This window comes from Balaenoptera physalus (genome assembly GCF_965194825.1).
Source record: "Balaenoptera physalus genome assembly, chromosome: 3".
Classification (NCBI taxonomy): Eukaryota; Metazoa; Chordata; class Mammalia; order Artiodactyla; family Balaenopteridae; genus Balaenoptera; species Balaenoptera physalus.
In genome coordinates this window covers 9815673-9843297 of record NC_138890.1, presented here as the reverse complement: position 1 = coordinate 9843297, position 27625 = coordinate 9815673, and the positions used below count along the sequence as shown (strand labels likewise).

The 27625-nt window shown below is 53.4% G+C and overlaps 4 protein-coding genes across 5 annotated transcripts; 2 read left to right on the top strand and 2 right to left on the bottom strand.

Moving 5' to 3' along the window:
* Positions 1-311: 311 nt before the first annotated feature.
* Positions 312-9398, bottom strand: FARSA (phenylalanyl-tRNA synthetase subunit alpha). The gene is made up of 13 exons (XM_082455010.1): positions 9208-9398; positions 7249-7386; positions 7064-7162; positions 6857-6975; positions 5711-5803; positions 5497-5625; positions 5305-5420; positions 2323-2407; positions 2112-2211; positions 1851-2019; positions 1660-1737; positions 1383-1497; positions 312-705 (listed from the first exon to the last, which is right to left on the bottom strand). Exons 1-13 carry the CDS (start codon positions 9352-9354, stop codon positions 567-569), a joined length of 1527 nt encoding a protein of 508 aa, XP_082311136.1. The 5' UTR covers positions 9355-9398; the 3' UTR covers positions 312-566.
* Positions 9399-12789: 3391 nt separating this feature from the next.
* CALR (calreticulin) lies at positions 12790-16711 on the top strand. The gene is made up of 9 exons (XM_082454997.1): positions 12790-12964; positions 13331-13432; positions 13617-13820; positions 14268-14362; positions 14452-14661; positions 14744-14857; positions 14941-15084; positions 15719-15811; positions 15897-16711. The coding sequence occupies exons 1-9, from the start codon at positions 12874-12876 to the stop codon at positions 16095-16097; spliced, it is 1254 nt and encodes a 417-aa protein (XP_082311123.1). The 5' UTR covers positions 12790-12873; the 3' UTR covers positions 16098-16711.
* A 1650-nt stretch (positions 16712-18361) lies between these two features.
* Positions 18362-24214, top strand: RAD23A (RAD23 homolog A, nucleotide excision repair protein). Of its 2 annotated transcripts, none has more exons than XM_082455001.1 (9): positions 18362-18615; positions 19951-20112; positions 20281-20462; positions 20602-20657; positions 20791-20918; positions 21183-21261; positions 21386-21516; positions 23190-23354; positions 23437-24214. In XM_082455001.1, the coding sequence occupies exons 1-9, from the start codon at positions 18544-18546 to the stop codon at positions 23548-23550; spliced, it is 1089 nt and encodes a 362-aa protein (XP_082311127.1). In that variant the 5' UTR covers positions 18362-18543; the 3' UTR covers positions 23551-24214. The 2 variants fall into 2 exon arrangements, with proteins under 2 accessions (XP_082311127.1, XP_082311126.1); XM_082455000.1 differs by having other exon boundaries at positions 18504-18615; positions 21383-21516.
* Positions 24215-24729: 515 nt separating this feature from the next.
* On the bottom strand, positions 24730-26813 carry GADD45GIP1 (GADD45G interacting protein 1). Its single transcript, XM_082455011.1, has 2 exons — positions 26429-26813; positions 24730-25098 (listed from the first exon to the last, which is right to left on the bottom strand). Exons 1-2 carry the CDS (start codon positions 26776-26778, stop codon positions 24780-24782), a joined length of 669 nt encoding a protein of 222 aa, XP_082311137.1. The 5' UTR covers positions 26779-26813; the 3' UTR covers positions 24730-24779.
* Between the last annotated feature and the right edge of the window lie 812 nt (positions 26814-27625).

Here is a 27625-nt window from a genome sequence, read left to right as displayed (position 1 = left end):
AGCTTGCTATACGCCCCAACCCACCAATGCTGGCTCCCAGTTGGTGGGAATGCTGGCTCCTGGGGCCCCGACACCCGCCTTGGCCTCCCCTTCCCCAATGCCCCTTCCACAGGGGTAGGGGGTTCTGTTCCCTTCACCTAGAAGAGACCTGGCACCAGGAGGTAAATCAGTAAACGCCTGATGGAGCTAGTCTTCCCTGGTGGGATCTGGCTCAGGCTGGCCAGGAGTTCCTGAGGATCCAAGACCTCCAACCCACCACGCCTCACACCCAGGGCTCCAGCACCCCTCCACCCCTAAGGAAAGGCACCAGATGAGGGCAAGTGCCCACTTTATTAGCCAGCAGCTGGTCTGCAGGGCTCCCCAAGGCCCACCCTCACAGGTGGACAACAGAATGAACCTGTTACCCGCTCCCCTGTCCCTGGGACCCTGGGGCCAGTGGGGAAGAGGAGATACCAGGGGCAGGGGGACTGGCCTCACAGAGGCCTCGTAAATACAAGGGGGTCACTGGCAGAGATGCAAAGGGCAGCAGGGTCTTGGGGAAGGCGGCCTATCCAGGGTGGTTCATGTCATGCAGCCTCCTGTGTCGACGGAGGCCCCCGTTCGGCGTCTAGGCGGCACAGGGGACTGTCATACACCATCTGCAGGTTCACCTTGTGGCCCACCAGCTCCCGGATATTGTTGATGCCATATTTGATCATTGTCGGGCTTGGGAGGGGGGACATGACATGGTTTAACACAAGGTCAGGTCATGCTCTCTTCTGATCAGAACCTCTCTTACCACCTTCCTTGAGTAAAAGCCCAAGTCCTCCCTGGGACTCAAAAGGCCCTGCTCAATCTGTCCTGTCACCTCCTCACCCTCATCTCCTCCCACTCTCCACCTTCACTCACTCATTCCCTCCAACCACACTGGCCTCCTTAGTGGTCTCCAAACACAGAAGGCCCGCTCCAGCCTCAGGGCCTTTGCCCTGGCTATTCCCTCTGCCTGGAACGCCGTTCCCCAGATATCCTCACGGCTTACCAATTCACCCACCTTCAGTCTTTGCTCGGATGCCACCTCCTCTGAGAGGCCTTCCCTGACATCTCCTTAGCCTTCCCTGCTGTGCTTTCTCTATAACACTGCTTTTGGACATACTTTAAGCTTTACTTGTTGAGTTATTTATCTCACTAATTATCATCCTCTTTGTTCCACTAGCACCCCTGGCTTTATGAAAGTAGAGATGTGTATGTCATAATCACAGCACAGGACTCAGTACACAGCAGGTGCTCACTAAGGGTTTCTCAAATGAATGAATGAATGGATGGGGCTGAAAGTCTGCAGGCCCCCACGCCTGGCAAGCCACCTGAGTAAGGCAGCCAACACCCTAAGTGGTCTGGGTACTCACCGCTCAAGGGAGAGGCCCCAGGCAATGACTGACACGTTCTCGGGGAGCCCCATGGGCAGCAGCATCTCAGGGCGGAAGATCCCGGAGTTTCCAACCTCCACCCACTTCTTCAGGCCTGTGAAGGCAGGAGAAGGATGGGGCGGCTTGTGTGGGTGATACTGGGCCTGGCAGTTAGCTCGGGAGGTGGGGTGTGGGCTTGGCAGTGACAGGGACCTGGGCTGAGCTGTGGGCAGCCTGAGACCTCCCTCCCTGTCCCAGTACGGGGTTCCACCCTGACCTTGGTGGTAGCTGAACACTTCCATGCTGGGCTCAGTGTAGGGGTTGTAGGTCGGCTTGAAACGCAGCTGGGTGATACCTGGGTGGGGAGGCAGCCAAACAGAGCGGTGAGGCGGGGGGGGGGGAAAGGGGGAGGGTCAGGCTGACGACCAAGGCATCCTCCTGCTTGCCCACCCCAGCCCGCCTGCTCACCCAGCTTGGTGAAGAACTCCCGCAGGACGCCCATGAGGTGGCCTAGCGTGAGGCCGTGGTCAGCCACGACGCCCTCGATCTGGTGGAACTCGGCCAGGTGCGTGGCATCCAGGGTCTCGTTCCGGAACACACGGTCAATGGAGAAGTATTTGGCTGCTGTGAAGGGCTTCTGGAGGTGAGAGGCAGGCCAGGCCCGGGCATGGGTGAGAAGGTCAGGATGACAGCCCTGCCCCCTCCAACGCTGCCCAAGCCCCGCCACACCTTCTGGGCCAGGCGGTAGAGGGCGCGGGCGCTGGCCGACGTGGTGTGGGTGCGCAGTAGGTTTTTCCGAGCCTCGTCCAGTTTCCAGTTGTACTTGTACCTTCAGAGGGACACACAGGAAGTCCATGATGCAGCTCTCGGCCCCCAACCTCTTTCCCCCGACACCCCTGGGTGTCCTGCCCAGGACTCAAAGTCCTGGGTCCTTCCTTACCCCTGTGAGCCGTAGCCGCCCTGAGAGTGGGTCCGCTTGACGCGATGGACGTAGTCCATTGGGAGCTGCTGGGCCTGGGCTGGATCTGGGCAGGACAGAGCAACATCTGGTCAGTCAAGGAGCATTTCTCGGGCTTCCCTGGTGGCGCAGTGGTTAAGAATCTGCCTGCCAATGCAGGGGACACGGGTTCGAGCCCTGGTCTGGGAAGATCCCACATGCCGCAGAGCAACTAGGCCCGTGAGCCACAAATACTGAGCCTGCGCGTCTGGAGCCTGTGCTCCGCAATGGGAGAGACCGCGACAGTGAGGCCCGCGCACCGCGATGAGGAGTGGCCCCCGCTCGCCGCAACTGGAGAAAGCCCTCGCACAGAAACAAGGACCCAACACAGCCAAAAATAAATAAATAAATAACTTAGCATTTATGTGAAATATAAAACCCTTTAAATGTTGAATGGGTCCTCAGATAACTAAAAAAAAAAAAAAAAGGTGCATTTCTCAAATAGCCACCGCACTGAAAACAGATAGTGACACAGGCAGCTCCCTCCCCCACCCTCCACAGCTGCCAGAGGGTACCTGGGAACACCTGAGTCAGTCACAACTCTCCTCTGCCCACAACCTTCCGTGGTCCCATTTCCTTTTTTTTTTTTTGGCCATGCTGCACAGCTTGCAGGACTTAGTTCCCCAACCAGGGATTGAACCTGCGCCCTAGGCAGTGAAAGCGCAGAGTCCTAACCACTGGACTGCCAGGGAATTCTCTCCTCCCACTCCTAACTGATCACTTCCTCCAGCCACAGGGCTTCCCTGCTGATCTGTAAGCACACCAGGCATCTGTCAGCCTCAGGGCCTTTGCACTGGCCATTCCCTTTGCCTGGAACTTTCCTTCCCCAGGCACAGCTCCCTCCCTGACCTCCTTCCATCTTTCTTTAAGCAGCCTTCATTTTATTTTATTACTATTATTTAAAAAAATATTTTATTTGTTTATTTGGTTGCATCGGGTCTTGGTTGCAGCAGGCATGCTCCTTAGTTGCAGCAGGTGTGCTCCTTAGTTGTGGCTCGCCAGCTCCTTAGTTGCAGCATGCGAACTCTTAGTTGCGGCATGCACATGGGATCTAGTTCCCTCACCAGGGACCGAACCCAGGCCCGCTGCATTGGGAGCACGGAGACTTTTTTTTTTTTAATTAATTTATTTTTGGCTGCGTTGTGTCTTCATTGCTGTGCATGGGTTTTCTCTAGCTGCGGCGAGCGGGGGCTACTCTTCGTTGCGGTGTGCGGGCTTCTCATTGCGGTGGCTTCTCTTGCTGTGGAGCACGGGCTCTAGGTGCACGGGCTTCAGTAGTTGTGGCATGCAGGCTCAGTAGTTGTGGCTTGCAGGCTCTAGAGTGCAGGCTCAGTAGTTGCGGTGCACGGGCTTAGTTGCTCAGCAGCATGTGGGATCTTCCCGGACCAGGGATTTAACCCGTGTCCCCTGCGGTGGCAGGCGGAATCTTAACCACTGCGCCACCAGGGAAGTCCCAAGCAACCTTTGTTTAATTAATTAATTTATTTTTAAATAAATTTATTTTATTTATTTTTGGCTGCACTGGGTCTTCATTGCTGTGCGCGGCCTTTCTCTAGTTGCGGCGAGCAGGGGCTACTCTTCATTGCAGTGCGCAGGCTTCTCATTGCGGTGGCTTCTCTTGTTGCGAAGCACGGGCTCTCGGCACGCGGGCTTCAGTAGTTGTGGCTCGTGGGCTCTAGAGCGCAGGCTTAGTAGTCGTGGCGCACGGGCTTAGTAGCTCCGCGGCATGTGGGATCTTCCTGGACCAGGGCTCGAACCCGTGTCCCCTGCATTGGCAGGCGGATTCTTAACCACTGCGCCACCAGGGAAGCCCGCAGCCTTTATTTTAAATTGACAGCATGCTCCCCCACCAACATAACGTCAATTCCCCCATCTCATTTACTGCCATCTTGCATCGCCGTGTTTACAGCTTACTCAGAATTAAATGCATATCTCGCCCAACCAGGATATGCGGGTCTCATCAGGACAAGGATTTGTGTCTCATTCATGGCTGTGACCCAGGTGTTTCACAGAGACTTTGGCACACAGGAGCTCAGTCATTGGTGCAGACTCTATGCTGCACGAATGTGCAAGTTCTTATGATTCCCTTCCAGAGACACAATTTTAGTGCATGTGAAAAGCCTGACATCAAATCCCAGCTCCACCGCCTATAAGCTGTGACCCTGGGCAAGTCATGTCCCCTCTCTGAGACCTAATTTCCTCACTTGCAAAACAGGGCTAACAGTCTACTTCCTATAGTTGATGGAAAGATTAGGACAGTGACAGCTAAGTTTTATATATATATTTTTTCTTTTTCTTTTTTTTGGTCACACTACATGGCATGTGGAACTTCCCTGACAAGGGATCAAACCTGCGCCCCCCTGCAGCGGAAGCGGAGAGTCCTAACCACTGGACCACCAGGGAAGTCCCACGGCTCAGCAAGTTTTGGATGCTGAAATGATGACAATGGCGCTGTTGCTCCTGGCCAGGTAACAGGCACCCAACAGCCTCATCTGCCCTGCTGGTGGGGGAAACAACAACCATTTTGGAAAGTCATTCAATTTCAGAGAGTACTAAGGACTGTGGAAGAAAGAAAGAACTGGGAAGCAATGTTGAAGACTAGCAGTGAGGAGCTTTTAGAACTTGGGGGGACAAGGGCATGTCAGGGTGGCCTCTCTGAGGTGACATGTGAGCAGAGGCTTCATGCCAGAGCCTGCCATGAAGACCTGGGAGAAGAGAGTTCTCGGCAGAAGCCACAGCACGGGCAAAGGCCCTGAGGTGGGCAGGAGGGGAGGTGGAAGAAGATCACAGAAGTTGATGATAGCGGCTCACACAGGTTTGTCGGCCACACTGAGGAGGACGGAGTTTATCCTGTAAAATGGTACGCCACCCCTAAAGGCTCTACCCAGGCCTGGCACCTCTGATGGCGCGGCGGGGCCCACCCACCTCGCAGGAAGAAGGTGTCATGCTGGTCCCGTGCTGGGTGCTGCTGGGGCTGGAAGAGTGCGTCAAAGTTCCAGAAGGAGCTCTCAATGTAATTGTCGGTCGGCATCTCGGTGAACCTGGTGGGAGACACAGCCTGACTGCCCTGCCTGTGCCCAGCAGCTGGGCTGGCCCCACCCCCGGCCCCGTGCTTACCCCATCTCCAGGAAGATCTGCCGGAACTGGGTGCGGACCTTGAGCAGGGGGTGCAGGTGGCCGCTGTCAGGGAGGACGCCATGGGCCGAGAAATTGTAGGGCTTGAAGGGCCGGTCCCGCCAGGAGCCACTATGGGGGGATGAAGGGTACATGGGTGTGGTGGGGGCTGCCTACCACACCCCCATCGGCCCCCAACTCTGGGGCTACCTCCTACCTGGAGATCATCTCTGGGCTCAGCTCTGTTTCCTGCTTGGAGATGCTGGTGCTAAAGGCACTGCCTTTGCTCACCCAGTAGGTCTTCAGGGTCCTGAGGCCAGAGGACAACGCTGTTACCTCCTTCAAGCGGTTTCCCTTGACCTCCCATCTGATGCTGACCCCAAAGTCACCCACCAAGTCACTCTGCTGTATTTTCTTCCTGACACTTACCATCTCCAGAATCCTCTTAGCTGGCCCCGACCTACATCCCTATGTTCATGCAGTTACTCATTCAACAAACATTTACTGAGAACCTACTGTGTACCAGGGCCTATTCAAGGTACTAAGCATATAGCTGGGAGTGATAATAACAGGTCAAGTTTAGAGAGTTTATTCCATACTAGGCTCTGTTCCATAAAATCACCCCATAATCCTGTGTGAAAAGGAACCATTTTACACCTGTGTAAAAAGAAGCCTGGAAAGATCAGGTGACTTGGTCAAGGTCACACAGCTAGCATATGGCAGGGCTGGGACTTGAATCAGGCAGCCCCGCTCCAGTCTGCCTTTTTTTTTTTTTTTTTTTTGGCCACGCCATGCACATGGGATCTTAGTTCCCCAACCAGGGATCGAACCCAGGCCTCCTGCAGTGGAAGCTCAGAGTCCTAACCACTGGACCACCAGGGAATTCCCAGTTTGCGTTCTTATAACTGCTAGGCCACTGCTACGTCTGCTCAAAGGAGTCGTCAGCTCTGTGAGGGCAGAGCCCCCAGCAGGTCCCAGCAGTCATAAACTTTCAGACAGTGCTTAGGACTGTAAAGGAAGCAAACAGGGCACAAGGGATGGAGACCAGGAGTGAGGAACTTTTATGGAATTCGCAGGGAGGAAAGGGTGTCAGGGTGGCCTCTTTAAGGGGACACGTGAGCAGAGGTTTGATGTCAGAACGTGCTTTGAAGAAGAGCAGGAAGATCTTTCCCGGCAGAAGGCACAGCAGAGGCAAAGGCCCTGACGTGGCACGAGCCTGGCGTGTGTGCTCGACAACCAGTGTGAAGGGAGGCTGGGAGGAGACTGATGGCACCCTGGCCCAGTGTGGGCAGAATGGCTCCCCTTCTGCTCCAGGGCCATGCAGGTGACACAGGTGTGAGCCTGGGGGGTGGCACCCACTCACACTTCAGTCAGCAGCTTCCTCTTCCTGAGCTCGCTCCTCTCCTTCTCTCCCAGCTTCTCGGCCCGTCCACCCTGGACCAGCTGGAGCCGCCGCTGCACCTCATCTTCCACGCTATCCACCTGCCACAGCGATGGGTGTGAGGGGCTGTGAGGGCAGGGGGCCCCCCTGTCCGACCACCCGTCCAACCACCGCCCGGCAGGGACTCACCACTCTGAACACCCGGGGCCCGTCAGCAGCACTCTTGTCCACTCGGATCCACTTGTTGGACATGGCCTTGCTGAAGCCCACCTTGCCACTGGGCAGTCGCTGTGGGAGCAAGGCTGCAGTGAGGGGGGCACAAGGATCGCCCTCATCCCAACACCTCCCTAGGCCCTGCCCACTCAGACTCCTACCATGAGCTCGCTCTGGGGCAGGCCCTCTGGGGGGACGCTGCGAAACACCCGGGCCTCATGGCTGCCCTCCCGGGCAATCTCCTCGCCCTCAGCGGTAAGCTCCCAGCGCTTGGTGGAGCGCAGCTCAGCCTCGATTATCTGTAGGAAAACAGGGGGACACGGGCAGGGACAGCGTTCAGATCCAGGCACCCCCTTGCCGCAGCACTGGGGATGCGGGTCAAAGAACAGCCTGTGATGCCAGCTTTGCCTCTCAGCTGTACCACTTCCCAGCGGAGTGATCTCGCCTCGTTGAGCCTCAGTAGATCTTTTGTGACACGGGAAAAATGACAAAAATGATTCACACCTCCCAGGGTCAGGTAAAGTACTGAGGGTATTACCTGCCTGGCAAAGAACAAATCCTATCACTTTTGAACCTGGGAAAGATTTTTTTAAAGTCTCAGGTGAAATGATTTGTTTCCACACTTACATGCATCTCAGTGTAGCCAGATGTCACAGAAGAACCCAGGCTGTCCACATTACACACAGGAACCCTAGGCTCCCCTTTCATTCTAATTCCTAGCTCTGTTCCTCTCCTGTCGTGCGACCTTGGGAAAGTTGCTTAACGTCCCTGAGCAAATTTTCTTATCCATGAGAGAAGAGTGTGGTGGCCTCTACCTCAGAGAGTTGTTTTGAGTAACTAGGAAGGATGCAGAGCGCTTAGTATGCAGCAAACGCTGCATAAATATAACTACTACTATATTAATATCATCGTCTTCATCTTTACAATGAACCACATTAAACTGCCACTACTTAACCCTCAGTAGCCTACACAAATGTCACTTTCACATCAATCAAGGTACTGTCACCCCATACACCACAGTTTCAATCCCTTTCTGCACTGACGACCTCAGGCTTCAAATCCAGGTTTGCCTGTTCCTTCTAGTGTCACTGATCAAGATTCTGACCAGTGCTTAGAAGTTGTCACATCTGCAATATGGGGATAATAACAGTGCCATCTACTGAAGGTCACATCAAAGATTGGATGAGGAATAAATCTGAGACCAGAGCAGGGCACATCATGTAAGTTTGATGTTTTCAGCTATGTGTTTTGAGTCCTAGCCTCATGGATCCAGCCTGCTGGGTGACCCACGGGTCTGTCAGCATCCTCCCCCTCTGGCTCCATCACCCTTCCCTTGTCCAAGCCAGAAGGCTGGGCTTCATCCGAGCTACCCCTACATTTCCATGAACCTTATTTCATTCCTTCACCTGAACCCCTTCTCCATTCCAGCTGCCCCCCTACAGCCAGGGACCATACCCTGTAGTTTGGGGATGCGCCAGCCTCTGCCATTGTCCCCTTGCCTCCAGTCCTGCCCGCACCAATCCTTCCCAAGAGTGATGTAGGAGTACGCACATCTCATTGGCTCTAGCTCCTGCCATGGCCCCCCCCAGTACCCCTGTGAGATAAAGACCTACAAGGCCTCGCAAAATCTGGCTCTGCTGGGTCTCTCTCACCACCTGTGCCACCCCCCTACCCCACTGATCCTTAAAGTGCCATGGCTTTTCTACTCAATGCAGAAACCCGACTCAGCTGTCATTTCCTTTGGGATGCTCTCCCTGATCCTCAAGGCTGGGTCTGCTATCACCTCTGAGTTCCCCGTGCTTCCTCCATCACTCCGGTCACTTGAGTATATCCATTATACCGCAGCCTGCGTGAAGGCAGCGACTGCGTCTTTCTCGTCCACCATTCTCCTCTCCACCCCCTCAACACTGATCATGCCTCAATGGACGTTTACTGCATGAGCAACATCCGTACGCCGGGGCCCTCACTCGTTCCTGACTCCCCGCCTGCGCACCCTGGGCGGGACACATACAATTACTCCTAACCAGGCCTGAGATAATGTGGCCTGGAGGCAGAGCCCTCCTGGCAAGGGAACCGCAGGTGCGAAAGCGAGGAGGCCCGGCATCACCGGCCCAGCTCACCTCACCCAGCGCCTGCAGGCTCTTCACGGCGCCCACCACGGTCTGGTGCTCTACACCCAGCTCGGCCGCCAGTTCTCCGCTGTCCAGGCCGCCATCGGCAGCCTCCAGCCGCTGAAGCAGCACCTCTGCCACCGGACCATCTGCCATGACTGCTCCCAGAGCGCTCGGCGTGTGCCTGCCGGCGCTCACAACAACCGGAACCGGAACCGGCGCCGGGGGGGCGTGCAACGTCATCTTGAGTGTGGCAGAGTATGTTGCAGGGGTCGGGGTGCCGCCATCTTGAGCGTGTCACTTGAACTTAAGAGGGGGTTAGGCACCCAGTGCTGGCTGGACTGGTGGTTTCTGGTTGACCAGAGAAGTCAAATCAATGCCATCAAAGACAGACTCACAGCATTGTTTTAAGCTTCACCCAGCCCCACCAGCAGGGGCTGTGTGACCTTGTACTTCCGCCTCTCTGGGCCTCAGACAAGTCCTCCCTTAGGGATTCTTTCTTACCCGACAGGAGGGCTGTAGGTGGTGGACTCCAGACATAGTCATGCTGCTGATGTCAACTACTTTTATTTTTTTTATTATCATTTTAAGAATTATTTATTTGGTTGCACTGGGTCTTAAGTTGCAGCTCTCCAGCTCCTTGGTTGCAGCACATGGGCTCCTTAGTTGTGGCTCCAGGGCTCCTTAGTTGCGGCATGCATGTGGCATCTAGTTCCCTGGCCAGGGATCGAACCCAGGCCCCCTGCATTGGGAGCACGGAGTCCTAACCACTGCACCACCAGGGAAGTCCCTGATGTCAACTACTTTTAAATTTTCAAAGGGAGGCTGGGTAGGGACCAACCCTATTATAGAGGGGAGAAGGACTCAATAATAGTTATATTCAAGGTTGCAGCTAACCTGTATGGACGTTCTCCCCTGTGCCCAGCCCTGTGCTAAGTGTTTCAGGTGTCTTACCTCATTTTCCCCAAAACTGTATGATGTAGATACTGATATAATCTACATTTCACAGATGTGAAAACTGAGGCTTGGAGGGTGGTATGCCTTGCCCAAGGTTCTGCAAGGAGCTGGTGGAGAGTGTCAGAAATTATAAACACTCCAGAGCCTGACCCCTCCTCCCCATACCCCTGCTCTGAGAAGACCAATGTCAGGGAAATAATTTGTAGTATAGATCAGTGCTGTCCTATAGAAATATAATTCAAGATACTGGGAATTCCCTGGTGGTCCAGTGGTTAGGACTCCACTATTCCACTGCAGGGGGCACGGGTTTGATCCCTGGTCAGCATGCCGCAGCTTGGCCAAGACAAAACAAAACAAGAAATATATTTTGAGATAGAAATGTAATTTTACACATTTTAGTAGCAACGTTAAAAACAAAAGGGGTGAAATTAATTTGAAGAATTTATAGAAACTAAAATGTCCACATTATCATTTCAACACTTAATATAAAGCTACTAGTGAAATATTTTACATTAGTTTTTCACACTAAGTCTTCAAATTCTGATGTGTATTTTCCACTTACAGCTTAGTTCAGAGCAGCTACATTTCAAAAGCCAATAATCACATGTGGCCAGTGGAGACTACATGAGACAGCACAAGCAGATTCTAATCCCAGATCTGCCATTTTTGTCCCTCAGCCAAATCACTTAATCTTTCTGTGCCTCAGTTTCCTCGCTTGGATGGAAATGATATGAGCCCAGGTTACTATGAGAATTAAGTGAAATAGTACCCACACATATATGCAATACTTGCTGGTACTAAATTGAGTGTGGACTCTGTGTTAGGTGCTGTTGTAAGCACCTACTCATTTAGCCATCACAACTGTTATTTGAGCCTGGTAAATGTGGTTACTAATATCCCCCAATGCTGGACCTACAGTGAGGTCCTGATAAAAATTCAGAATGCATCCCTCAAAGTCTCTTCTTAGCTTCAAAGCACTTTCCCCATTTTTGCTTATTTAATTCCAGCAAGAGTCCTTCTTTCCTTGCTTCTGTCACACGCCAAGTAGGTTTTAAGCCTGTTCTGTGCCCGGTGCTGCAGGAGACACTGTGGGGTGGGGGTGGGGGGGAATGGTGAGGTGAACAAGACAGGCACAGTGTCTACCCTCTGGCAGGAAGCACCTAGCCCATGTGTCCCTGACACATGGTAGAAGGGAGGGAAGGTGGGGGGAAGGTCAGTGGAAGGCCTAGAGTGGTCATCCCAGACTTGGGGGGTCCTCGTGGGGGAGGACCAGGTTGGGCAATACTGGATACTGTCTTGGGGAAGGGGCAGAACCCCAACTTCTCCAAGACTCCTCATTCCTCTCTTTTCTGAGTCCCCACCACTAGAGGGGAAGCACCCCCTCCCCACCCTTTTGCCAGGATCCCCCCCTTCAGCAGTTTACTTCCACTTCCCAGGTCCAGAGCCAATTTGCTCAGAGTTTGGGAAAGCCCCAGCTCTCCTTCCTCCTTCCTGCAGCCTAGGGGCAGGGAGCTGGTGTGTCACTTTCAGTCATGTGCCTCTGGCTTCAGAAGAAGGCTCTAGTCTCAGGGGTCCTGGCCACCTCCCTTAGACCTTATCGTCCCCACCATCTGTCCCATTTTTTCCCTCCCCAACGGAACCCCCTGCCCTCTCATCTTTAGCCGTTTAATTGCAAAAGCAGGCCGTTTGTGGGAGACCACAAGGCAGTGACCCCTTTCATTTACCGGCTGAGGAGGGGATGGGGGGGTAAAGGACAGGCTGCAATAAGGCGAACAACCGTAGGAGACCCAGCCTATAGTCACAACTTCAAGCCGTTCAGGGCTCCCTTCCCTCTGTCCCAGACATCCCTAAAAGCTTTGAAAGCATTTCTGCTGGCCAGCAGCTGGCCGGGGTCGCTCCTCTTGGCCTTTCAGGAGCTCCTGTGCCTTCAAAGAGGCTAAATGCCTTGCCCCAGCTCACACAGCAGCAGTCCGACAGGCTGCCAGGGAACTAGGGGCCGTATGGAGGAGAGAGCCGGCACTCCCCCCGCAGACCTGCACGGCTCTGGCGCTGGGGTGAAGCGAAGCCCCAGGGCTCGATGCCCTCTGCCCCATCCTGGCGGGGCGGGGGGCGGGAGTTAAGAGAGAGAGAGAGAGAAAGAGATGGAGAGAGAGAGGGTCGGAGTGGTGAGGTTCCCCAAATTCAGGGTAGAAAAGGCTAGGAAAACCTTGCCTACCCATCCCTGTAGAGGGGATAAGCGGAGTCGATGCTGGAGCAGGGCCCTAGCTTTAAGCGGCGGCACCTGCACTCGCGCGGATTCTTTAAACGCCTAGATCTCTAGCGCTGCTAGCGGGCGAGGGCGGGGTTGGGCCGAGGTCTGGTCACATGACCTGGCCTGAGGTGCTCGAGGCCCCCACTCCACCGGTGGGCGTCCCCCACAACGCGTGGTCGACCTTCATTGGCCAGTGGTATAGCCAATAGAAATCGGCCATCTGGGAACCCAGCGTTCCGAGGCACAGCTTAACTTGCTGAGCCCAGAAGGGTCCAATGGAAAGGCAGAGCTGTGGCCACAGACCAATGATAAGGTGGGGGAGGAGGGCCAAGAGACCGGACCAGGTTGGGTTGAGAGGCGGCCGGATATAAAATCGCACGGCTGGCGGGGCCGTCCGTCCCTACTGCAGAGCTACTGCTGGAAGAGCGACTTAAAGGGCCCGCGCGCCGCCGCCCCCTCGGCCCGCCATGCTGCTACCTGAGCTGGTGCTGCTCGGCCTTCTTGGCCTGGCCGCCGCTGAACCCGTCATTTACTTCAAGGAGCAGTTTCTGGACGGAGGTAACGGCTAGTCCCGCCTCGAGGCCGTCCTAACGACGCGGCTGGCCCCGCAGCCCATATCTGCGTGTCGCCTGTAATTACTGCTCAGAGGACCAACATAGTGGCCTTCAGGGACGAGAGCCGCAGGCGATCTTTCCTTTTGCGTCCCTGGGGAGCGGGGAGGGCGCGGCGGCCTTCCGCGGCGGGACTTAGGGTTCGCCCGAGGATCTTTTAAGCCACCAGAGATGTCAAACTAGAGGTTGGGGTGGGGACAGTCGGGGGGAGGGGGAATCTCCTTCCTTGCCCCCAGCAGTTTGTAGCTCCTGGTAGGTGTTTGGTGGGGGGTGATCAGCACCGCTACGCTGACCTGCCCCTTTGGTCCCCTAGATGGGTGGACCGAGCGCTGGATCGAATCCAAACACAAACCGGATTTTGGTAAATTCGTTCTCAGTTCCGGCAAGTTCTACGGTGACCAGGAGAAAGATAAAGGTAAGAGCCTAGGGGTGGGTGCTCAGATCCAGGAGGACTTCCTGGAGGAAGCCCTAGTTACCACACAGTTTGGGTATCCCTAGAAGTAGAACAGGTGGAGGAAGGGAGAGTCGTCTGTATTTCCCATCCTAAGGGTGTCCCGGGGTTTTTGCTGAGCCGTGATCTGACTACCGTTCCTTGCTAGGGCTGCAGACAAGCCAGGATGCCCGGTTTTACGCTCTGTCTGCCAGATTCGAGCCCTTCAGCAATAAGGGTCATACACTGGTGGTGCAGTTCACCGTGAAACACGAACAGAACATCGACTGTGGGGGCGGCTACGTGAAGCTATTTCCAGATGGTCTGGACCAGACAGACATGCATGGAGACTCTGAATACAACATCATGTTTGGTGAGGGGGCCCCACCCTGATGCTGACCTCTGATTAGTTAGAGGGAGTTTGAAACTCCATGAGTTCTTTATAGCCCATGAAAAGTGGTCTTAAGATCATAGAAAACACTTAAATGTTTAGACATTTCTTTGGAGGGGAAGCTGAGAGAATAGTTACAGTTAGTAGCAACTTTCAGCATTGTTATCGTTGATTTAAGACTGCTAATTCGAGCTCTTTTATAAGGTAGGCATTTCCTAATTCTGCAAGTAAAGATACTGAGTTCTAGAGCACTGATTTTTTTTTTTTTTTTTAAATCCCCAACCACAGTCCCTTAGAGATATCTGAATTTTGTCTTTTCACCTTGACAGACCTGAGTTTAAGAACCAAGTTTTCTTTTCGTAAATGGGTGGGGAGGGGTTCATAATGGTGGACAGTCTCTAGCTCTGACCGGATCTGCTTCTCATCAAGGCCCGGACATCTGTGGCCCTGGCACCAAGAAGGTTCATGTCATCTTCAACTACAAGGGCAAGAACGTGCTAATCAACAAGGATATCCGTTGCAAGGTGTGCTCTGGGGGTGGTGACAAATGGCTGTCAGGGAAGGCTCAGAGGCCAGCCTGGTGGGCGGGGCACTGATCTCCCACTCTCTTCAGGACGATGAATTCACACACCTGTACACGCTGATTGTGCGGCCTGATAATACCTATGAGGTAAAGATTGACAACAGCCAGGTGGAGTCAGGCTCCTTGGAGGACGATTGGGATTTCTTGCCTCCCAAGAAGATAAAGGATCCTGATGCTGTAAAGCCTGAAGACTGGGACGAGCGAGCCAAGGTTGATGACCCTACAGACTCCAAGCCTGAGGTTGGTTCTTGGGCAGGGGCTCCCCACCATGGAGGGTGTGGAGGACAGCTGGGCCAACTCTGACCTCCTAATGTACCTTCAGGACTGGGACAAGCCTGAGCACATTCCTGACCCCGATGCTAAGAAGCCCGAGGACTGGGATGAAGAGATGGACGGAGAGTGGGAACCACCAGTGATTCAGAACCCAGAGTACAAGGTGAGCCTGGGGCTCTGAGCAGGGCGGTGCACAGTGGGGAACGCACTGATCTCCACTCACCCACCAGTGCACTTCTTCTGCAGGGTGAGTGGAAGCCCCGGCAGATTGACAACCCAGATTACAAGGGCATTTGGATCCACCCAGAGATCGACAACCCTGAGTATTCCCCTGATAGCAACATCTACGCCTATGAAAACTTTGCTGTACTGGGCTTGGATCTATGGCAGGTGAGACACGGAGGGAAGAGAAGGATCCCAGGACCTCAGGTGCTCAGGGTCAACCCAGGAGGAAAGGGACAAAGGAGTTCTGACTCCAAAATGGTGCTTTTTTTTTTTTTTTTAAAGAAATTCCTGGTTTGTCTTTATGGCGTTCTTACCGCACCCACTTTGAAGTTGTACTTACTAACTTCTTGGTACTTTTTCAAGTATCTACGGGAACCAACTCATTTAATTGCCCCCAACAACCTGGAAGGTGGTTAGATAATCCCATTAGAAAATTAGGTTCACAGGGACTGAATTTTTGTCTGTTTTGTTCACCGATGTACCTTCTGCACCTAGAATGGTGCCTGGCACGTCGTAGGTACTAGAGAAATATTTAAAGAAGGGAGTGAGACCCCTTTTTACAGGTGAAGAAACTGAGGTGCAGAGAGGTGAAGTCACCAGACCGAGGTCATGTAGGCAGGAAATGGCAGAGCTGGGGTTTGAACCCAGGCAGCCTGTTTTTTAACTGCAACATTAAACTGTACCATTGTGTAGTGCTTATGGGAATATGGGCAGGAGACCTTTTCGAGGCCAAGGCCAACAGGTTATATCCCCTCTGACCACCCTTCCGACCACCCGTCTACTCCCCGGCCCCATACAGGTCAAGTCTGGCACCATCTTTGACAACTTCCTCATCACCAACGACGAAGCATACGCTGAGGAGTTTGGCAACGAGACGTGGGGTGTTACGAAGGTGGGACCAGGGTCCAGTCTTGGGCTTGGGGGTGGGCAGGGCTGTCAAGGGAGTCCGGGCCCTGAGGTGTGTGGTTTGCACACAGGCAGCAGAAAAACAAATGAAGGACAAGCAAGACGAAGAGCAGAGGCTAAAGGAGGAGGAGGAGGAGAAGAAGCGCAAGGAAGAGGAGGAGGCAGACAAGGAAGATGAGGAGGACAAGGAGGAGGATGAGGAGGATGAGGATGAGAAAGAGGAAGAGGAGGAGGAAGACACTGCCGCCGGCCAGGCCAAGGATGAGCTGTAGGGGCCACGCCGCCGCCTCCAGGGCTGGACTGAGGCCTGAGTGCTCCTGCCGCAGAGCCGGCCGCGCCAAATAATGTCTCTATGAGACTGGAGAACTTTCATTTTTTTCCAGGCGGGTTCCAATTTGGGGTGGATTTTGTTTTTGTTCTCCTCCTCCCTTTTTTTTTTTTTTTTTTAAGTTTTTTTTTTTTTTTTTTTTTAAACTGGTGTTTTGCCTCTGATTCTCTTTCAGCCCTTACCCCTGGCCTTCCATCTTTCTTGATTTGACATCTTTGCTTTCTGCTGTCCCCTTATCTCCCCAGATCCCTTAGTTCCCCTCCAACTTGGGGACTCAGGGTGGGGTGTGGCGTGGAGGAGAAGCCCCAGGCCCAAGATTCCATCTGCTCTCCTTCCTGGATCCCACAGGGGGGTAGGAGAAGAGGGTGGCATCACCAGCCTTCCAGCACTGAGAAAGTATGGGGCTCCTAAGGCCTGAGCTCTGACCTCCCTCTCTCCTTTCTCCCCTGCCCCCAGGACTGGGCCAGTTCCGAGTGGGGCAGCGGGTTCTAGCTCGGCTCATACTGAGAATGTAAGAACTACAAATGCAATTTCTATTAAATTAAGTTTTGTGTCTTCCTCCTGTGTTTCCTTTTGGGGTAGGTGACTCTTAAGTGGGGCTCATTTTGCAGCCACTACAAGTGTTGGTTGAATGTCCCGTAAGGTTACAGGGGCCCTTGTTTATCCCCAGAACCCCAAACAGGTGGGAAAGAGTATTCTAAGTGCCATTACAAATACTCCACTTATTAACTCATTGAGTCGTTGCATCAAACTGGTGAGTTTCGGTTCTAGTACCAGTTGTGTTTGATGAGGAGACTGAGATTTAGTAAGAGGTGGGGTTTGAACCCACGCCTTAGCCACCAACTTATACCAACCGTTTTACACTGCACCGCATATGTACGTCTTACCTGTTAAGGAGCAAGACTACACAGCTATTGGACAGTTTTAAACACATTTTCTTAATATTAGCCAGTGTCAAAAGCTATTAATTCTCTTTATAGTCAAGGAAGTAGGTTCAGAAATGGTATCTAGCTTGTCCAGTGGTCTTCAGTGGCCAAGTCAGGATTTGAACCTCTTGAAGGGAAAGAGGGGGCACCAAGGGATGGTGCAAAAGTGGCAGAGGAGAGTGTGGACCCCTAGGGTTGGCCTAGGCCCACCTCTGTTGGGGTCCTCAAGGCTGCCACTTACGTCCAGTGGGGTGGTTGGGAACTGATGTCCCTTGTTGCCAGAGGTAAGAATCCCTCAGCCAAGTCTGGCCTATTCTTGTGGAAGCTTCTTAGCTCAGGGCATGCAGTGAAGGGAGAAGCAGCAGGACCTGGTAACAGTTGGGTAATGAGTGAGGTGTGGCAGGCGACTGCCTGGTGTCCTACTTGGATGGGAATGTTGAGAAGAGCAGGTTAGGAGGCAGGTAATGGTCAGTTCAGGATTGGGGGAGAGAGTCCACCCACTAACTGGAAGATAAGACCATCACCTCCATCCTGTCTGCCAAAGCACCCTCTTCAGCTTTGGCCAACCAACTCTTCGATTCCTTGTTCCTTGGATAGGCCTCCTTTGAGCTTCCTGTGTCCTGTGTCCTAGCGCCACCCTTCTGGGAAGCCTCCAGGATTGGCATATCCAGGGAAAGTTTAAGGAGATAATTTTGTATTCAGTGTAGGGAAGCCTTGAAAGTTACATCTTCCTTAAAAACTCTGGGGTCAGACTGGGGGTAGCTGGGTGAACAAAGTGATCAGGGAAGGAGCCAGCAGAGAAGTGGGGAGACCCAGGAGCTAGAACTGTTAGATTCATTCCAAAAATCCAGCTCTTCCCTCAGGAATGGATGGGGCCACAAAATGGCCTCGTGTCCCCAGTTCCTTGGCCAAACGTGTTTACAGAGTTTTCGTTTAATTGTTGATGACCTTTCAAGTATCCTTTGTAGTTCTTTCAGGGCTTGACAGGCTTCCTGTCAGGGTAGCCAGACCAGAATAAAACTCATTTGGAACGAGCAAAAAAACACGAACATTTTATGGAAGAAATAAAAGTATAACAAGTACATGAAGAGTTTGTTCAACGTCAACAAACGAATGACACTCGTGGGCTTGAAACTGGGGACGTCGGAGCCATTTTGTGGCCGCATGACGTCACCGCTAACGGGCATGGCGTCACTCGCAGGAAGCCACGTGACGGTTGAGCGAGAAGCCCCCCCACCCCTGGAGCAGAGTTTAGTCTGCGCATGCCTGGCTCGAGGCCGCTCTCGTGTGCATGCTCACGAAGGCAAAGGGGGCGCGCTCAGGACACGTGCTGCGGTGGTCGGCGCGCGCACCGCCTGCCCCGGAAGCGGTCGGCTTACGGCGCGGCTGGGCGCTAAGATGGCGGCGGCGTGAGTTGCATGTCGTGTGAGGATCCCGGGGCCGCCGCGTCGCTCGGGCCCCACCATGGCCGTCACGATCACGCTCAAAACGCTGCAGCAGCAGACCTTCAAGATCCGCATGGAACCTGATGAGACGGTGCGAGCCAGGCCGGAGCCCGGGAGCGGGAGCGACGGGTGCCGGGGATGGGGTGGGGGCGGGGAGGCCGAGAACCTGACAAGAGAGGCGGGGAAGACGGCGCGGAGCCGGGCCGTGCCCATTCTCCTAACGGGCCTGACTTTCCCAGATACCCTGATGGTCCCCGGCTCAGCCCCTGGTGGCTCGGGCGGAGCTCTTGGATCTCTCTCCAGGCGAGGCTCCACCCCCGGAGCGCCCGCCAGGCCCCGGGTCCAATGTCAGTGTCTTCGCGGGGCGCGGGAGCCGCGGGCTCGGATTACCGGCCGGCCTGCTCTGGGGTGGGTCCTCCGAGTTCCCAGCTTTGTAGGCTTCTCCTCGGGACGTTGGTGGCCGAATCTGGGAGTAGTGACCAGGAGATGCCGGGTGATGACAGCAACGACGATAATAATAAACGGTCTTGACTTTCAGTGGTCCGTGTTTGTTCTTCACCAGTCGCTGAGCGTTTTTGTGTTATCTTACTAAACCTGCGAAGTAGGCTTGTCATTTGGGGACTCTGAGTCTCCCCGCTTTACAGATGCGGAAACTTGGATTAAAGAACTTTGGTATAGTTGCATATGCACAAAGCAAGTCATGGCAGAGCGGTTTCAACTCGGAATTGCCTAAAGTGAGAGCCCACGGTCTAAACATGATGCTGTCCTTTTAGCTAAAAAGAGACTTAGGACCTAACAAACATATGTACTTGACACTTTTTGCACAATTTCCCCCACGAAGGAGACATTGAAGTTCACTTTTTGTAGAAAAGGAAACAGACTCAGATTTTTTGACCAGCCTAACTTTTTGATTTGGGGCAAGTTGGTTAATCTCTCTGTACTTCTGTTTTTCTCAAATATAAAATGAGGCCAATGGTAACTTTCACTCAGTTATTATGAGGTTTTAAACTTGTGACCCGTGTACGTTTACAATAGCGGTGTCAACTTAGGATTCTCTTAGTAAAGATGACTCTCAGCAGCATGGAGTGAGGAATGGTCCTATCTCCCGTTTATTTTGATTTGCGTTTCATCATGTTTACATCATCTGAAATATGTGTTTTTTCTTCTCCCAAATAAATGTCATCTCTATGAGAACAGGGACTTGTGTTGAGTTTTGTTCTCTGCTGTATCGTCAGTGTCTAAAACTGCACCTGGCACATATCAAGTGTTCAGCAAATATTCTGTTGAATGGTGGAATGGTCTAGAATGCTTGATTATGAAGCTTAGCTTCTCATCCATCAGGGCTTGCCACCCTCCCCGCTGCCCCCAAACTAGAAGGGAAGAGAGAATCTCGGGGTTTGCAGTGACTGTCTACCCCTTCCTCCAGGTGAAGGTGCTGAAGGAGAAGATAGAAGCTGAGAAGGGTCGTGATGCTTTCCCCGTGGCTGGACAGAAACTCATCTATGCTGGCAAGATCCTGAGCGATGATGTCCCCATCAAGGACTATCACATCGATGAGAAGAACTTTGTGGTCGTCATGGTGACCAAGGTGGGTGATGTATGCTGGTTGGGAGGGTGGGTGGATTAGCTGGGGAGCTGGCAAAGAGCATGTGTGCCCAAGAGAGATTAGCCATGAACAGGGTGGGGCTGAGATGTGGAAGGATGTTGGGGCTAGATAGAGTTACTGATGCCTGCTCCCTTTTTCTGGGTGTCACAGGCCAAAACTAGCCCAGGCACCTCAGCACCCCCAGAGGCTTCACCCACTGCTGCCCCGGAGTCTTCCACATCCTTCCCATCGGCCCCTGCCTCAGGCATGTCCAATCCCCCACCTACCGCCAAAGAGGACAAGAGCCCATCGGAGGAATCAGCCCCCACGACGTCCCCGGAGTCTGTGTCCGGGTAAGGCAGGGAGCAGCAGCCCCAGATTGGGCCCTGTCTTTCCGGCACATTTCAGCGCCCACATTCGTGGTTCCACACACCTTGGGGGAGGGCAAGCCACCAGAAGCCAGGGTCCGATTTCTCTCTCTTGAATTTGCAGCTCTGTTCCCTCTTCAGGTAGCAGCGGGCGAGAGGAAGACGCGGCCTCCACGCTAGGTGGGTGGGTGGTCCCCAGAGCGAAAATGACTGGGTGCCCCAGCCATCAGCTGGGCCTTGTGTGGGTGTGGGAGGGCCTGGGAGCTGTCCTTCCCTCTCCTTGGTGACCCGCCTTTTGCCGCTCCCTCCACAGTGACTGGCTCTGAGTACGAGACGATGCTGACGGAGATCATGTCCATGGGCTACGAGCGGGAGCGGGTCGTGGCTGCCCTGCGGGCCAGCTACAACAATCCCCACCGGGCCGTGGAGTATCTACTCACGGTGAGGTGCGGCTGCTGCCGCCTGGGGAGTCTTCAAGGGAGCATGCAGGCTTCGGTGCCCTGATGGCTGGTCAAAATCTGCCCCCAAAAGCCTTTGGGTTATGGTTCTAGCCAGGAAAGACCTCCTGCAGGAGCCTGGACATGAGCGATGGGGTGGACCTGTGGAGGGCAGAGCAGAGGCTTCACGTGTCTCCCGCCAGGGCTGAGTATGCAGGAAGGAGGCAGTGGGCAGTCTGTGCTTTGAACTAAATAGGACCCCTGACAGGGAATTCCTGGGAGCCCCGAGCCGGAACACGGTTCTGTCCAGGAGAGCCAAGTACCCGAGCAGCCGGCCACAGAAGCAGGTGAGTGGATTGGGAGGTGTGCATGTGGGGTGTCTGCTGTCAAGGCACCTGACTCATCCCACCCCCCCATAACTTCAGGGAGGCCAGGGTGGTGTCTGACCGCACCCTTTCCTCCTGCCAGCAGGAGAGAACCCCTTGGAATTCCTGAGGGATCAGCCCCAGTTCCAGAACATGCGGCAGGTGATTCAGCAGAACCCGGCGCTGCTGCCAGCCCTGCTCCAGCAGCTGGGCCAGGAGAACCCCCAGCTTTTACAGGTACAGGCCTGGGGGCAGAGGGAGTCAGTGCAGGTACCATCTCTCTTCTCCTGGGGGGTACCACAGCCCCAGAGAGTGAGCCTGGCCCAGCGTGGTATGTAGGCATCTATGCTTGGAAAGCAGGACTAACGACAGCCTTCTGCTGTTCCGTGCGACCTAATGACCTACGTGGTTTCACGTAATGCTCTCAACCACTCCATAAGGTGTGGGCGCTACTGTCATCTCCACTCCATGGAGGAAGATGCCAGAGGCTTGGAGCAGCCTGGCAACTGGTGGAGTGCGTGTCTGCCTCCAGTCTCTGGATCCTGTGCTCTGGCTCCGCTCCGCGTTTAGCTGTTGCTTCCTGAATGTCCGTAGGGTTGTATGGCAGCACCCAGGACTGCTGTGCCCTAGCTGGTTTTGGGACCACCGTGCTCAGCAAGGCTCTATCCTGTCCTTGAAGGTTCCTAGGCAGAGGGGCAGTGGCCCCTGGGTGTGACAGGGTCTTCTGGGTCCTCTGTGAAAGCCTGCCTCTCCTGCTTCAGGCGTCTGCTGCTTCTACCCCCGACTTTTCAGTCTCCTGTGCTGACTCCTGCTCACCTCCAGATGTTGGAGGGCCAGGGCTGCGCATCTCCATTTATCTGCAGTCAACCCTGGGGCTTTCAGTCTGTGGCGACCCTTAAATCCATATGACCAGTCTGGACCCTCTGGATGCCATGCTCTCCCGTGACTGACTTGATACCTCCATGAAAATGCTTTCTAGATATCCAAGACCAGAACAGATCCTCCCAGCCCTCCCTAACCCCGCAAGGACCAACCTGGGGTTGCTTGAGCCCCAGGCACTGGGGGCCTGCTGGGGTTGTCCCTCACCTGTCCTCTTTGCTCTACTTCCAGAACATCTCGCTCAGCCCAGCCCTGCACTCCACCTCTGTGGCTGCCACCTCATCTCCCAGTCCCCTGGCGGCCACCACCCAGTTCTCTGCATCTGCACAGCCCCCACGGTCCATTCTCCACTAGGAGCCAGATTCCTGAAAACGCACCTTTTCCTTTGATGTGTAAATTTTCAGATGTACATAAAAATAGAGAGAGGCATATTAGAACCCCCAGATACGCAACACCCAGATGAGTTAATCTTTTTAAAAGGTACACGGATGTCTTTCCCTATTTAATCCTCACCACCGTGGTGTCCCATTGCACTAGAAGGCACGAGAAGAAAGCATATCTGGTCCTTGCCTCTCTGATCTTCTGCTTCCTCCTTCCCTTCCTTGTTTACTGTTTTGCCACATGGATCTTTTGCTTTTGGAATTTACCAAATGAACCCCATCCCTGGGCCTTTACACTTGATGTTTGCTCTACGTGGAGGGAAACTTCCTTCCCCATTCCGTAGTTCACAGGGCCCTCTCTCCTGGCCTAAAGTGTCTTTCCCAGCCCAAGATCTACCCTAATGTATGTCACGCCCAGTATTTACATTGTAAGTAACTGTCAACTTGCTTGTTTACGGCCTGTCTCTCCACCCTGGAACATCAGCTCCTCTAGGACAGGGCCCATGTCCACCGTGTGGCTGTTTGGCCAGAATAGACACCCTCTAAATATTTGCTGAGTGAATGAAAGAAAAAGCAAGGACTGTGACAGGGACCTGGGGAAGGGGGGGGACAAGGGCTGTGGGTCACCATCACTTCCTCTGTCTCCCACAGCAAATCAGCCGGCACCAGGAGCAGTTCATCCAGATGTTGAACGAGCCCCCTGGGGAGCTGGCAGACATCTCGGATGTGGAGGGTGAGGTGGGTGCAATAGGCGAGGAGGCCCCACAGATGAACTACATCCAGGTGACACCGCAGGAAAAAGAGGCTATAGAGAGGGTAAGAGATCTGGCTGAGAGGGATGACCTCGTGGGTGGGCAGGGCCCCTACCTCTTGCTCATACCTGCCCGTCTTCCCGCAGTTGAAGGCCCTGGGCTTCCCAGAGAGCCTGGTGATCCAGGCCTACTTCGCTTGTGAAAAAAACGAGAACTTGGCTGCCAACTTCCTCCTGAGTCAGAACTTTGATGACGAGTGATGCCGGGAGGCCAGGCCGCCCACTGCTCCCTCCTCCCCACCCCCAACTCCACAAAAGTTTTATAAAAGAAAAAAATATATATATATTCATGTTTATTTAAGAAGTGGAAAAAAAAATCAAAAACTAATAAAAACCAAAACACTCCACCCCAACTTCCCACTCTCCTGAAGTGGCCCCGCATTCCCATCTTGGCCTGAGAAGACCTGGGCCAGACAGCTGTCCTCCCATCCCCCACCCGAGCCCAGCCTGCTCCAAGGAGCTGGCAGGACTGGAGGTGACAGATGGGCCCCTCTTGGCCTCTGTCCCAGCTCCCTGCAGCCAGATGGAGAGGCGGCTGCTTGCTTCCCCATCCCCCAGAGAGCCCCTGAGAGCCCCCCCGCCCTCTTGCAGGGTGAGGGGAAGCTGGAGCTCCAAACTTTGATCCTCCATTGGAGTGGCCCAAATCTTTCCATCTGGGATGAGCACTCAGAGGCCCAAGACCCCTCCATGGTCTGGCCTTGGCCTCCATCCTGCATCCTTTTGCGGGGCGGGGGGGAGGTCTGGTTTGTCTTGCCTGGGGAAGGGGAAACATCAGAGTCATTCTGGAGGTCAAGGCCACCCCCCACTGCAGAACAGAACCGTGTCTCTGATAAAGGTTTTGAAGTGAATAAAGTTTTAAAAGCCAGTCCTGTGGTTTGTGCCTGCTGGGGCTTCCCACTCCAGCTTTATGGGTCTGGGGCTAGTTGGGCACAGGAGATGCGGGAATGCCGTGGAGGGGCAGAGGGGTCTGTCAGCCTCTGCAGACTGTGGCTCCCAGTGTCTCCACTCCCCCTCCCCCAAGCTGTCTCACTCCCAGGCAATGGGCCCCAGCCCTGGCTCAGCCTTGGAAGGGCTGCTTCTCCCTGCCCCCCACCATCATCACCACAGTCTGTTTTGGCTACACTTCCCCCCTGGTAATTGGCTAATTACTGGAGATTAATGTTGGTAAACAGAAGCCTTCTTCTCCTCTGCCATCTGCTCCTCCATTATTTCCCCACTGCATCCCCCTTTCACTCCCCCTGAAGCCCCAGAGTTAGTCGGCATGGCCTAGAGTCCCTAAGTGAGCAGAGTCAGGGAAGGGTGGGGATTCCCTGGCGCCAGGTGCTGGGGAAAGAACCAGGGTGCCCAGGGAGGGGTGTGATAAGAGAGGATGCAGAGCTCTTCAGGGGTGGGGCTGTCAGGCAGCAGGTTTTATTGGGAAAGAACACCACTCAGGAGCTGGGTGTCGCAGAGTCTGCTGGGTCCTGGGCTGCAGCAGCGGCCATCGCAGCAGCTCGTGCCTCCTTCTTCTTTCTTTGTTTCTCCTCTTTGAGGCGCTTGCGATGCTGCTTCTCCAAGTCCTGCAGCAGCTCCTGGAAGCGGGCACTCCTCGGGTCCACGTGGTATCCCAGGCGCTCCTGGGCCTCAGCCTGCAGCCGAGCCCTCCGCTCCTTGTCCGCTCGCTCCTTCTCCCTGCGCTCCTGCTGCTGCCGCTGCCAGGTCTCAATCATCTGTGGCATCTTGGCCATGCGCTCTTCAATGAGCTGCTCCCTGCAGGGGAAAGACAGTGGTCAGTGAGGGCAACCAGAGCAGTACCCATCCACCCACACCCCGCCCCCAAGCCTTTGCCCACATCCTGCCTCTCCCAACTCCCCCACGTCTCAAGATGAAAGACTGGGAAGACTTATGGTGGCCATTAAAACTGTGAAGAAAAATTCTTGACAAGTGAAGAGAGGCGGGAGAGAGAAACCAACATGTGTAGCCTTGAGCATGAGAGAACCAAGCCCCAGTAATTCCTAGGAGCAGACCCCAAGTCAACGCAACATTTCCCTGAGCCGTCTACTGAATGTCGCATGTTATGCTGCATGTTATGCCAGCTATTCCCACAACTCACTCCTCCATCCTATAGACATCACTGAGCAACCGCTGTATGCCAGGCCTACTTCGAGGCACAGAAGTGAAGGCAAGAAATGGATTGGACCTTTCCCTCCAATCCTGTGAGTTTGTAGGTGTGAGTCGCTGTCCCATTTTAAGAATTAGAAACATGACACTGAAAACCCCATGGCAGGGGTTAGCCAGCTGGGATAACTGGGGTTATCAGAGAGGTGTGCACATCCTAACTCCACCGTTCACTGCCTAAGTGACTGGACAAGTGACTTCACCTTCCTAGGCCTCAGTGTGCCACCTCTAAAATAAGGGTGGTTTCCTCTTCCTCTTAGAGCTGCTGTGAGGACAAGAACAATAAACACCAGGAACACACCTGCCTGCCTTTGGCTGCCCCCTCCCTTAAGTGGCACAATCAATGTCCCTGGTCTTGCCTCCATTCTACTCCAAATCCTTCAGACCTGCCTCCAAGTCTGACCTCTGCCCTTGATTCCATGCCCCATCACCTCCCACTCTTCCCCAGCTACACTAATGTCCAGGCTGTTCCTCAAAGCACATTCCTACCTCAGGGCCTTTGCACCAGCTGTTCCCGCTTCCCATGACTACCACTGATCATTCAGGTTTCTGCTTAAACATTTAAACGTCAAATTCTCAGGCCTGAGGCCTCCCAAACCGAAGTCCCCCTCAGGCAGGCATTCTCCACCCAATTTTATCTTCCTAATGGCTCTCTGTCACCACCTGAAATTATCTTTTTGTTCCCTGCTGTGTCCTCAGCAGGGGGGACAAGGCCTTGCGCACAGTAGGCGCTCAGTAAAGATTTGTTGATGAAAGACTAAATGAACTGTTATTCAGAAGTCTGTTTTGTATCTAGGTGAGGATTCACGTAAATACTGCATGCAAACCCCGCGATAAAATGCCCGATGGACTAAGTACTGCTGTTGGGACACAGTTCACCCACGGCCCGCAGCCCCGCGCCTGCCCGACCGCACGCACGCACCTGGCTCGTAGCTTCTGCTCCTCGGCCAGCTGCTGCACCCGCAGCGACTCCTGCATGGCCGCCAGGCTCGGGTACCACTCGCGCTCCTCAGCCTCCAGCTCGTGCAGCTGTTTCCGCGAAGGCCACAGAGAACCGGCGGCCACCCCGGAGGCGGCGCCGTGCCGCCCGAACTGCTTAGCTGCGTAGCGCGGCCCCAGCTGCCAGGGCGGGGTCAGTGGGTCATCCGGGTCGGGCCACCAGGGCCCCTTTGAGCGGCGCGGGGGCGGAGGCGCTCGGTAGCCGCGGGAGCCCGGGCCTAGGGTCATCGCCAACCCGAGCAGGTTGCGCGCCTGCCTTACGGGCGCAGCCATATTGGCCGTACGGGGTCCTCGCGCGCTGGCCGGGCTGGCCAAGGCGCTGCCTGAGCGTGAGGTTTGCTGAAGCCCCGCAGGAGGCCAGTAACTTCCCTACCGCCTCTGTTCCGGGCAGGGAGGATAAGAGGGGAGTAATATTTTTTTTTACACATCTTCAAGTGTAATTTTAAATTTTATTGTAGCAGTTAATTTATTAAAGTCGTATTTAAAATTTAATCTTATATTTTAAATATAGCAATTACTTTCTATGTTAAAATTTAAATGTTTAGCATTTAAAATCATTTAAATATTTAAACATTCAAATGTCATTTCAATTTTAAGTTCAATCTACGTAGTACTTTATATTTTAATTTAAATATTTTAAATCTATTCAAAATATTTAAATTTTATAAACACTTATTTAAATATTGTTCATAACAATATGCTTTTTAATTTGATCTTAGTATCTTTGTTAAAATTTTAATTTTCAATAATTATTTAAAGCTTTACTTAACATTTATTTTAAATATTTACATTTCTGTTTAAAACATTTAAATTTGAATGTAGCTATTGTTTAAGATATTTATGTAGAAATTTTATTTTAAATTCTACTGTAAATAGTTACTTTATGCCTTTTAATTTAATTTTTTTATATTTTAAAACGTTTAAAACGTTTGATCGTGGTGTAGAAATTAAATACTATTTTTAAAAAAGGATTTCCACCTTGAAAAGGAAGGAAATTCTGACCCATGCTACAGCATGGATGAACTTTGAAAGACATAATACTGAGAGAAATAAAGCAGTCAGAAAAGGACATAGATTATATAATTCCACTTACATGAGGTGCATAGAGTAGTTGAATTCA

Coding starts and splice junctions, on each gene's coding strand:
- FARSA (XM_082455010.1), bottom strand. CDS start 9,354: ATGGCAGATGGTCCGGTGGCAGAGGTGCTGCTTCAGCGGCTGGAGGCT. Junction 7,387..9,207: donor GCCTGCAGGCGCTGGGTGAG/GTGAGCTGGGCC, acceptor GTTTTCCTACAG/ATAATCGAGGCTGAGCTGCG. Junction 2,408..5,304: donor TGACACCTTCTTCCTGCGAG/GTGGGTGGGCCC, acceptor TGTCCTGCCCAG/ATCCAGCCCAGGCCCAGCAG.
- CALR (XM_082454997.1), top strand. CDS start 12,874: ATGCTGCTACCTGAGCTGGTGCTGCTCGGCCTTCTTGGCCTGGCCGCC. Junction 14,662..14,743: donor CTACAGACTCCAAGCCTGAG/GTTGGTTCTTGG, acceptor ATGTACCTTCAG/GACTGGGACAAGCCTGAGCA. Junction 14,858..14,940: donor TTCAGAACCCAGAGTACAAG/GTGAGCCTGGGG, acceptor CTTCTTCTGCAG/GGTGAGTGGAAGCCCCGGCA.
- RAD23A (XM_082455000.1), top strand. CDS start 18,544: ATGGCCGTCACGATCACGCTCAAAACGCTGCAGCAGCAGACCTTCAAG. Junction 20,113..20,280: donor TGGTCGTCATGGTGACCAAG/GTGGGTGATGTA, acceptor TGGGTGTCACAG/GCCAAAACTAGCCCAGGCAC. Junction 21,517..23,189: donor AGAACCCCCAGCTTTTACAG/GTACAGGCCTGG, acceptor TGTCTCCCACAG/CAAATCAGCCGGCACCAGGA.
- GADD45GIP1 (XM_082455011.1), bottom strand. CDS start 26,778: ATGGCTGCGCCCGTAAGGCAGGCGCGCAACCTGCTCGGGTTGGCGATG. Junction 25,099..26,428: donor GAGCAGAAGCTACGAGCCAG/GTGCGTGCGTGC, acceptor TTTCCCCTGCAG/GGAGCAGCTCATTGAAGAGC.